We start from the raw sequence: 11,414 nt of genomic DNA, 5'->3' as shown, positions 1-11,414 counted from the left end.
GGGGGGGGGGGTCTGTCCTGCGATTGTCTATGGCCACTGAACAAAAGTGGCAGTGACCCAGGATAGGACGAGAGCCAGGTGTGAATGGGGCAGGGAAACTCGATCCTTGCCTTTGAACAAAATGAACTTAATTCGGGTCAATGTATGGCCACCGAGCTCACTTTGGGAGTTGGTGGTCCGCAGGCCTCCTTCCAGCAATATCTTGCACCAACAGAAACCGAGGAAGAAGCAGTATGGAAGCATTCCTCCTAGGGAAATACTATAAACAATGAAGATTTAGACTCAAAAGTAAGCCTAACAAAACTCATTTCTGAGATAAGAGCGGACCTAGTGGGTGTGGTCCGGGTGGTCACCATTCCCCACTCCAGTCCCGTTTTCCTCAGTTTTTTTTTTTTTTTAAAGAACTGTTTCCCTTTATAACCCTGTCATTTCCTCACCACCACTCCCCAATCCCGCTTTGGAGAAGTAGGAGGTGTTGTCCCTGAAATTTCGGCTGTTCGGGCCCCCAAATCCCAATACTTTGAACCCCACCCCCATCCTTTTAGTTCTTCTCTTTGAAATATCAAAGGAAACCCATCCCCCCAGGCCCGAGCCCAGGACTGGTAAGGACCCAACCAGGAGAGGAACTCACAGGGGTTTATGGCCGGGGCTATAAAAAGCAAATCCCACGTCCCCTTGAAAGCGCCCTCCGCCCCCCAACCCACCATAAAAGAGAAGGAGGGGGGGAGGGCTGTGGAAGAGAGATGCAACACCTTCCAACTCCGATCCCCTCCCCCTTCAGCTCCCTGACCCTTGGGGGCAGTGTCGGCCATCCCAGGGGGGTCCAGGGAAGTGGGGGGAAGGGGATAGAGAAAGGGAGAGGGATGGGGGATGGGCGTTCAGAGGCATTACTCGGGGACTGAGGCAAAGACACCGAGACAGAAGGAGGGAGGGCTAAAGAGCCCGAGACAGATGGACAGAGGCACATGCAAGAGATGCGCGGAGAGGCCAAGCCATTCAAAGAGCGGGCCGAGACTCCGGGCCAGACAGAGCGCCGCGGCCCGCCGGCCTGCGCCCAGCAGGGGGCTCGGCATCCCTGCGGCGCGGAGCCGAGAGGCTGGGAGCGGCGAGGAGCCCGGCGGCCCGCGGGAGTCCCGGGCGGCTCAGCGCCCTAATCCCCGTAGCAGCGCTGGCTTTCTCATGCAAAGCAGCGGCGGGGGCGGGGCGGGGCGGGCGGCCGGGGGGCGGGCTCTGCCACCACTTGGCCCTTTCTCCCCCCCCCCCCTTTCCCAGTTTGAGCTTCTCCTTATTCCGGGACTCAACCCCCTAAACAGCTGCTCCCAGTCCTGGCCAGAGGAGGAGGAGGAGAAGCAGCAGCAGCAGCAGCAGCAGCAGTAGCAGCCCGAGCCGCAGCGGAGCGGGGAGAAGGACGCGAGCTTGGGGCGCAGGCGGCGCAAGCCGGACCACGAAGGACAGCGGGGTCACCGGCGCCTGGGGCAGCTCTCCGGGTCCTCAGCCCCGCGCCAGCCAGGGAAGCTACGAGGCCACCCTTGCCTACACCTGGGCGCGCGCGCAGCCGGGAGACCGGGAGGGACAGATTGCCAGACGGCGGGCCGGGAAAGTTTGCTGCGCCTGTAAGTTGGTAGCGGCGCCGCCGGATCCAGCCCGGCTTTTCCCTCCTCGCCGCACCGCATTGTTTGCAAACTTTGTTTTCGCCTGCCAGTTGGCCTGCTTGTTCCCCCTTCCTTTTCTACTCTTCCCCCTCCCCCCTCCCTCTCCGGCCAACTCTGAGTACTCTTCGGGAGGACACAGCAGAGGCAACTCGGAGCTCAGCTCCGCGCCCGGGGCTCTGCTCGGCGCGGCGCGGCGCGGAGCGGCGGGCGAACAGCTCGCTTGCCCTGCCCCGGGCGGGCATGGGCTGCGGCCGGGGCTGGGGTAGGAGCCGAGGGGTGCAGCGGGCATCTGCTGCAGCCCGGCTCCGGGAGTTCAGGCTCTGATGCGGCGCGGCAGGCGGAGTGTCTGAGCCGACCCGGACGGGGCTCCGCGCACCGCAGTGTCGACTTCTTGGACCGGCGGGTGCCACTGCCGTCGCCGCCTTCGCCACTGTTACCCTCCCTGCCCCCCGCCCGGGACCCGACGCCGCCATGAGCCTCCTGGGTTCCCGCCTCTGGGTTGTGCTGCAGGTGGTGGGGGCGTGCACGGCCATCAGCTCCATGGACATCGACCGGCCGGGAGAGGGCAAGTGCCAGCCCATCGAGATCCCCATGTGCAAAGACATCGGCTACAACATGACCCGCATGCCCAACCTCATGGGCCACGAGAACCAGCGGGAGGCGGCCATCCAGCTACACGAGTTCGCCCCGTTGGTGGAGTACGGCTGCCACGGCCACCTCCGCTTCTTCCTGTGCTCCCTCTATGCGCCCATGTGCACCGAGCAAGTCTCCACCCCCATCCCCGCCTGCCGGGTCATGTGCGAGCAGGCCCGGCTCAAGTGCTCCCCCATTATGGAGCAGTTCAACTTCAAGTGGCCCGACTCGTTGGACTGCAGCAAGCTACCCAATAAGAACGATCCCAATTATCTGTGCATGGAGGCCCCCAACAACGGCTCCGATGAGCCGGCCCGGGGCTCCAGCATGTTCCCGCCGCTCTTTCGGCCCCAGCGGCCCCCCAGTCCCCCGGAGCAGCAGCACCCAAAGGACGGCCTGGGCCGCTCGGGCTGCAGCAATCCGGGCAAGTTCCACCACGTGGAGAAGAGCTCGTCCTGCGCGCCTCTCTGCACGCCCGGAGTGGACGTGTACTGGAGCCGGGCGGACAAGCAGTTCGCCGTGGTGTGGTTAGCCATCTGGTCGGTGCTCTGCTTTTTCTCCAGCGCCTTCACGGTGCTCACCTTCTTCATCGACCCTCCTCGCTTCAGGTACCCCGAGCGCCCCATCATCTTCCTCTCTATGTGCTACTGCGTCTACTCCGTGGGCTACCTCATCCGCCTCTTTGCCGGGGCGGAGAGCATCGCCTGCGACAGGGACAGCGGCCAGCTTTACGTCATCCAGGAAGGGTTGGAGAGTACCGGCTGCACCATCGTGTTCTTGGTCCTCTATTACTTTGGCATGGCCAGCTCACTCTGGTGGGTCATCCTCACTCTTACCTGGTTCCTGGCCGCGGGGAAGAAGTGGGGCCACGAGGCCATCGAGGCGAACAGCAGCTACTTCCACCTTGCAGCCTGGGCTATCCCTGCGGTCAAGACCATCATGATCCTGGTGATGAGGAGGGTGGCCGGAGACGAGCTGACGGGCGTGTGCTACGTGGGCAGCATGGACGTGAACGCCCTCACCGGCTTTGTCCTGGTCCCCTTGGCCTGTTACCTCATCATCGGCACCTCCTTCATCCTCTCGGGCTTCGTGGCCCTTTTCCACATCCGAAGGGTGATGAAGACGGGGGGTGAGAACACAGACAAACTGGAGAAACTCATGGTCCGCATCGGGGTTTTCTCCGTGCTGTACACGGTCCCGGCCACCTGCGTGATCGCCTGCTATTTCTATGAGCGCCTCAACATGGATTACTGGAAGGTGCTGGCAGCCCAGCACAAATGCAGGGTCAACAATCAAACTAAAGCCCCGGACTGCTTGATGAGCAGCTCGATTCCTGCCGTGGAGATCTTCATGGTCAAAATGTTCATGCTGCTGGTGGTGGGCATCACCAGCGGAGTGTGGATCTGGACTTCCAAGACGCTGCAGTCTTGGCAAAACGTGTGCAGCCGGAGCCTGAAGAAAAGGAGCCGGAGGAAACCTACCACCGTCATCACAGCCGGTGGAATCTACAAAAAAGCCCAGCACCCCCAGAAAGGTCATCACGGGAAGTACGAAGCAGCCACACAATCGCCCACCTGCGTGTGAAGTGTGCGTGTGGGAGGGGTCGGGACTGCGGGGACTAAGCAGCTAAAAAAGGCTGTTTCCCACTGAAAGACTTGTACAGGACTCCAAGAGAAGGGCAAGGGAACTAAGCCCCGGGTGCTTTTCTCAGACAGGATGGGGGGGAGGGGAGGGGAGGATTTTTAAGTTGGAGAAAAAAAAAAAATTACTGCCCTGAAATTCAGGATCTTCCCATTCGCTTCAAGTTAAATGTACCTAAGAGTTTGACACGAAACAAATATTGTCAGTTAAATGACCTCTTCGGTTAATTTGAAGTAGCTTGTGGGGAGGAATATATATGTTATATATGCATATTATATAGGTGTATCCATATATACATGTGTATATATGTGTATATAAATATTTTATATACATATAATATATATATATGGATAATACACATCTGGATCAAATCTGAGTGTTTTCCCTATAGAAAAGGAAGAGAAAACTTTTGTGGATAGTCCCTCCCTATGCTTCCCCAACACCCCAAATTTCTTTTCTCCGAAAGCCAAAAGTCACTCTTCCTGAAGCCCTCCTTCAGGTCATGACCCTCACCATGTGAGAAAGCAACTTCTGTAGTCACCTAAGCAAAGAAATCTCCTTTTAACAACACATCACAGACAAGGGGGGAGGGAGGAGAGAGAATAAAAACTAAAAATTATAGAGTCCACAGCCTCCGCAAAACTTTTTAGCTAAAATCGAAACTTCCTCCGCCCCCCAAACCCCAAAACAAAATCGCCAACTTCTGGGCAGCCTACACACGCAAACTATGTGCAATACATTTTTTTTTCTCCCACCATGAAATAAGAAAAAAGAAACAAGTATTTTGCTGTACATAAAGACCACAAAAGAAACCTCTTAACAAAAGAACTGAGAGGTCTGGCCCTCCGAAACCCTTTAGTGTTACATTTTGTGGCTTTTTAATGGAAATCAAGCCAATGTTATACAAGTTTGGACTGATTTGTGGAAAAAAAGAGAGAGAAGAGAGAGGGATCATTCAAAGGTACCAAGGGCTTATTGACTCTTTCCATTGTTAAACAAATTCTTGCCATGAATAGATACAGGAGCACTTGTGGTGCAAAGGGAAAATTTTGTATATTGTGATGCTCTTCGCTGTGCTGGAAAAGCTCAGTTTCTTAGTTGTATATAATTGTAACATATGATTATTTTTCATGCTCCACTATTTTATTAAAAAAATAAATAAAACATGTTCTTTAGTTTGCTGATACTCCCTTGTGACGGCCACTTTCCCTTTCCCAAGCCGGAGTGTGGAGGGGCTGAAAGGCAACTTTGTTCTTGGCCATTGACTCTGCAGGCACAAGGGAGACTGCTCCCCTGTGTGTAGACATGGGCTGATCGCCCTTTCCAGCTAGGACAGATGTGGATTACAAGGGTGGTAGAATAATGGGACTTACAGGTTACATAAGAATGACATGTGGCCAACTCAGAGAGTTAGGGGATTGTTCCTGGGGAATCTTGGCAACTGAACATGAGAGGTCCGTTGTAGGGACAATTCGTGCAAAGGGAGCCTTGTTTACTGAGTACACACTGTGGCAGTAATCTTTGTTTAGCATCCTTTTTCTTCTCTTCAGGGATGAAGGAATGGGGGAGAGGGGAATTCTCAGGGCAGCTTCTTAGAATGTTCCTCCCTGGTATCCTTTGGAGAAAGAGGCAAAAGTGGAGTTCTCTACCCCTTTACATAAGCTGGGCTGATGGGATAGAAGGGTCACTGGTGGTCTGGACAAAGGGTACAGCTATACACTTGGAGGAAAACTTCTGGCCAGACCAGACCTTTGGCTCATCCAAGAGAGAACCAGGAGAGGGATGGAGTGAGAGGTCTTATTCTTGGCTGCTCAGAAGCAATGAAGCAGCCATCCAAGCTCGCAAATCCAGATGCCTTTGGTTGACTGAATCAAAGGCACCATTCAATCTTTTTTTTTTTTTTTTTTCATCAATTAAGGGTACTTAGATATGAAATCAGAGATTTCTTCAGACTGAGTATCTCAGGAAAATCAGTCTCTGACTGCTCTTGAGAACTTGCTAGGCGATCAAACATTTGCTTCCCAGCAAGTGTGAACGCTTAGGTATGGACCAAAGGGAACTTGGGGAGAATGAAACCAGTCTGATACAACTGGAATCCACTTATTCTTGGATAACCTGTTTGTTCAGTAAACAGAAGCTTTTGTTTTGTAAGCATTTGTAAGCATCTTGTCTGAAGTCTGCTCAAAACAGACTTTCCTGGCTCAAAGAGGCAAACTAGAGAGAGGCCTGTAAGAGCCTGTGGTTTGGACCCCATTTCTGCTTGTGGAAAGTTAGTGGTTAATTAAATGATTGGCTAAGAAGGTTGAAAATGAATTAAGGAGTAAATGTAACTATGGGGTAGGGGAGGCGAAGTTTTGGGTGTATTTTTAGAATTAAAGCCTGAACATCTACTTTTCTTTAAAAAGTGGGTTTCCTAAGAACCAATTTTTGGAGAGTCTTAGAATTATAGGATTGTAAATGAGACCAATAAGAAGGCAGTGGGGTGAAGCAGAAAGAGTATTTGAGTAACTCTGAAGTCCAAGGACCTGGGTACAAATCCTGTCTCTGGTACTTGTGTGACATTAGGAAAGTCGATTTGACCTCACAAGGCTTGCTTTTTGAGATCTTGGTGAAAGGCCCCAAGCGTACCCAGCTCTTTAGTATCTGTGTTGGGATTTGAATCTGGGACTTCTAACCATAAGACCATAAGACAAGAATGTGAATAATGGCAATAAATCAAAAATTAATTCTAATTTTTAGCTGAATGTGTAGTTGTGGGGATCACACAGATTTTTTCGTAGGGAATTTCCACAGGGAATTTTTCTCTAAATTGGTGAAGAGTTGCTCCTCTTCATTGGCAGAGGGAGTTTATATTCATGGGAATCTCTCCATATCAATAATAGGTCCAATTAAATTAGACAATTAAAATTGTTTTAAGAGATTAAAAATATATGGGCTAATAATGACTGACCTTTCTATACCACTCTCTACATGCCAGGCATTTACAAATATTATCTCAATTGACCCTTCCCTACAAACTTAGGGGACAGAATAATGACTATTACTATCTACACTTTACAGATGAGGGAACTTCAGTTAAGTGACTTGGCTAGGGTCATATAGCTATTAAGTATCTGGGATGAATTTAAACCCACGTTTAGGGATCCAACCACTGTGTCACCTAGCTGCTTAGTCTCATATAGTTGATCATATATGAGCTAGTCACAAATTTAATGCAATCTGCTGAAGGAGCACTCAATTTATTTAAAATTCACCATAATAATACCTTGTTTTGTAGTTTGCAGAGTTGTTTCCCATATTTGCTAGGTATCCTTAGGTTTCTGGGTGCCAGTGCTCCCTAGGAATCCTCATCTTTTCAGCATCTGATCATCAGTTAAGTCAGTATGGTTCAGATTCATCTGAATTTTCTAAAGTCTTCTTTGGAGAATATTCAATCAACAGCATTTGCCTAGAGAACCAAGAACTAGCTAACCACCAGCCAAAGATCATTATTCACTTTACTCTCTGTATAAATGAAAGAAATGAGTGGAGGAGTTTTTATTAAGTACTTACTGTATGCAAAGGGAATCTAAATAGAAAGGCAAAGCAGATCTCTATTTCAAGAATTTATATTTACATTTTAATAAAGAGAGACAACTCCTCTTGGGAGGGAAGATCCCTTGACTCTCAGGGTCCGGGGACAAAGCAGAGTTGATGAACTATCTTTTAATGGCATTTCCATGAATAAAAACCACATTCATTTCTGATAGCGAACCTTTTTACAACGCCAAAGATTTTGATGTTGAGAAGTTTTGTGTTTGTTTTGTTTTTCCTGGGTAGTCGATAATGACAGAGATGCAGAGGCAGCCTCCCCAAAAGTATTGCTCCTTTAGGACAATCACTTGCTGGTTGGTCTGTTGAAGAGGGCTGATGGCATCCTGAGAGTGATGTCTTGTCTTGAGAGCAAATTAGATGTGATGGAGACAGAGCTGTGCAAAGTCACCAGCCTCATTCTCCCTTCCAGGGTCGTCAGAGGACAAAAGTCCATGCTGTGAGTTGGAAGCAGGCAGGGCACCTGGGACAGTATTGTGCCAAAGCTTCTTGGGCTTACCTGTCAACAATCAAGAATATCATTTCACTCCCTCGATTTTATTTCCTTAGTCATAAGAAAGGGGTTAGACTAGTCGACCTTTGATATACCACTTTTAAAATCGGATTTTGTGGAAATTACCTCAGTTTACTTAAAGTTTGAGGTAGGATTTCCCGAGAAATAGCCAACCACCTTCTGTCCTGGTCAGGACTGTTTCTAGCCCTTGTAGCTTAGAACAGGGAAAGTAGGAAGAATCTGGGGCTTTGGGTTTTAATGGCAGCCCTGGCTCTGTCTCCACAATGACCATGTGTCCCTATCACCTTGGGTAAATAACTTCCTTTGGGGAACTGACAATATCACTAAGCTCTACCTTATGATCAAAAAGAACTTTGATCTTTGAAGTTAGAAGAACTGGGTTTGAGTTAGCAATTCAATCTTTTGGAGCCCCAGTTTCCTAGTCTTTAAAATGGGAATAACATTTCCACTCTCCAACCTCTCAGGACTTAGGAAAAAAAGAGAAAAAAGTAACCCTTTAATTCTATGGAAAAGGAGAGCTGGGTTGTAAAAAAGTCTCACTCAGTCCCTACTTTCATCTATGCTAGTGGCAAAATCTATGCTATTTCTTTAATTTAACCCCTTGTCTGCTCTGGCAGACTAATCCCAATAATTGCTGTTTTTAAAATTATTGTGGTAAGCTGTGGTTTCTCCTTCAAGGCAGAGGGGAAATGAGTAGAGGAGAAGTATTTGGAGAGAAATTTTCATTTTCATTTTCTTTTTTTTAATGAGAAGGGATCAGTAAGAAATCCACAAAGGGGGTATAGAGAAGGGATGAGTAGTAAATTCAAGGTGTCCCTAAAGTCTCAGTGCATTAAAATTTAAAATTGCATCAAGACTTTGGGGACACTTTTAAGTTAACATATTATATTCTATTTAGTGATCTGTAATATCCAATGATCTGAGGGTTTAGGGAGAGGCAAAGGTCCTCATTTTTAAAGTTTTAAACTTTTTAAGGATTAACTTGGGCATTCAAACTCGTGATTTGGAGAGTATCTTCATTCCTTCTCATTCTTCTCTTTCCCTGCCTCCTAAAGAAAGTTGTATTCATTTGACTAATAAATGAAGGGCCCTCATCACCAGTTGAGAAAGGAGTGACTTTTTTTTTCCTTCACTGTGGCAGTTTTTGAAGTGTCTTAAGGTTCAATAAAATAATCCACTAATTCTAAAAGATATGAGAAGAAGGAAAAATAAATTCATATTTCTTTTTGTGAGAAATTTTTTTTCATTCTTAATGGAATATACAATAACATTACATTACTCCATTCACAGGATAGCTGATATTGAATTTAGAAAAACTCATCTTAAGAGTTATCATATTTAATATGAAATATCCATGGAAAAAGTCAAGAAATAATGATTTTTTAAAATCAGACCTGTGATTGCTGTGGTTCAGGAAATACTTCTACCAAAGTCTGTGAGCAACCTTTCTTAGAAAATTATTGTTACATCACGTCTGACTGTTTGTGAGTCCATTTGGGGGTCACAGAGATTCTGTAGTGGTTTGCTGTTTCCTTCTGAAGATTATTTTACCGATGAGGAAACTGAGGCAAACAGGGCTAAGTGACTTGTCCATGGTCACACATCTGGGACGTGTCTGAAGTTGGATTTAAACTCATGAAGACGACACTTTCTGACTCCAGACTTATGGCATTATCCACTGAGCCCCTTACCTGCCTGAGACATTAAGAGAAGAAATGACTTGTGTGTGTAGGGTCATGTAGCTAGTAGGTATAGACATAAAGCCAAGGATTTTCTTCGTGATTTAGCCCCTTTCTTCTATTATGGTAAAGTTTTAGGGAGGATTATTGAACCAAGTGAAGGGGAAGTATGATAAGATCATAGATTTAATTCTGGAAGAGACATCTAAGGCCATTTAATGCAAAACTTTCATTTTATAGATGGAGAAAATTAAGGTCCAGAGAAATGAAGTTGGCTAAGGCTCCACAGGGAACAGCTCTGGGATTCAAACCCAGGTTGTAGGATCATAGGTTGAGAGCTGGAATGGAAGCTTAGGGTTCCCTATTCCATTCCTCCTGGTGACACTGGTCTTCTTGCTGTTAGTTTCTACCATGATGCTTCATTTTCCCACTCTGTCTTTTTTTTTTTTTTTTAAACTGGCTCTCCCCAGGCTTGGAATACTCCTCTTTCTGACCTTCACCACTTCCTTCACGACTCAGCTGAAAGCCCCGCTTCTGCAACAGACCAGTTGCCCGATGTCCACTGCTAGGGCCTTCCCCACTTACACTTTCTGTCCTCTTTGAGAAGGAAGGAATGACAACAGATATTTTGTACGTCCATAGTTGCTTGCGCGTTGTTACTGCCATTAGAATGTGGGCTCATTGAGATCATTAGACCATGTTTTTGTCTTTCTTTCCTGGGCACTTATGGGATCTGACAGAAAAATGGTGATTAATAAAGGCTAGTTGAATGATTGACACTGAGAGGTTAACTACCTTACCCAAGGTCACACATGTATCGACAAAAGCTCTTTCTACTTCTGTTTAAATTAAAGGGTAGCCTATAGGCAGGTGAGGGAGCTATTGAGGAAAATGGCTTAGTAGAGATGTGTAAGGAACAAGTCTCTATTGCAGCTGTTGAGGTGATCCGTCTTAATTTGGAAGCGAAACACCCAAACCACTGGCCAGAAGCATCTGTTAAGATGAACACCACATCCAGAGCCCAGTGGGATGGTTTCAACCAGCACTGTTATTGGAAACCACTATTCATTTTACAGCCGTCATTCTGGGGGGCTTCAGGTCCCCAGCCCAACAATATCAGCTTTGAAATCCACCCGCCCATCCTATCTAAATGTTTGAGATCTACAGCTTTGAAGGAGATGGATCCAGAATGAGGGGATGGGATGTACTCAGGTGGTCTTTGATGACAGGTGGTCTCTCCCAACAGGTGGCCTCAAAGGGGAAATTTGGTAGCATTTCCCTGAACAGTTGCACTTAAAAAAAAAAAAAATCTGAAAACTTCTCCTGGCAAGGCTTAACTATTTTAGGCAGAACTACAAAGTTATTAACACTGACGGATGACAAAATTGCATCTGCACTAAGAGGTGGGTGATGGTGATTAGGAGGTCTCCCGGCTGGCTTTGATCAGAAGTGACAAGCTCCTCAGGTTTGGGGCTCTCCACCTCTTCTCTCCTTTCCTCCCACCCTTCCCCGGGGGGCACATCAGCACCTGTTTATAACTTTCAGCCTCTTTTACCTCCTCCTGCCTCCAGGCACTTAGCTTCTCTCCCAGAAAACACAACTGGAACTGACTAGTTATGAGCCACCCGATTATTCATTTTCAAAATACTTTTCTTCTTGGAAGTTCTCTGAAACAGGGACCTTTTAGCACTGGTTTGTATCAAT

General features: G+C 47.7%; 1 protein-coding gene across 1 annotated transcript; it reads left to right on the top strand.

The window, feature by feature from the left end:
• Positions 1 to 1,310: 1,310 nt before the first annotated feature.
• On the top strand, positions 1,311 to 5,112 carry FZD10 (frizzled class receptor 10). Its single transcript, XM_051972610.1, has one exon. The coding sequence runs from the start codon at positions 2,124 to 2,126 to the stop codon at positions 3,867 to 3,869; it is 1,746 nt and encodes a 581-aa protein (XP_051828570.1). The 5' UTR covers positions 1,311 to 2,123; the 3' UTR covers positions 3,870 to 5,112.
• The last annotated feature ends 6,302 nt before the right edge of the window (positions 5,113 to 11,414 follow it).

This window comes from Antechinus flavipes, chromosome 1 (genome assembly GCF_016432865.1).
Source record: "Antechinus flavipes isolate AdamAnt ecotype Samford, QLD, Australia chromosome 1, AdamAnt_v2, whole genome shotgun sequence".
Lineage (NCBI taxonomy): Eukaryota > Metazoa > Chordata > Mammalia > Dasyuromorphia > Dasyuridae > Antechinus > Antechinus flavipes.
The sequence above is the reverse complement of the archived record's forward strand: the minus strand, read 5'-3'. Positions and strand labels throughout refer to the sequence as shown.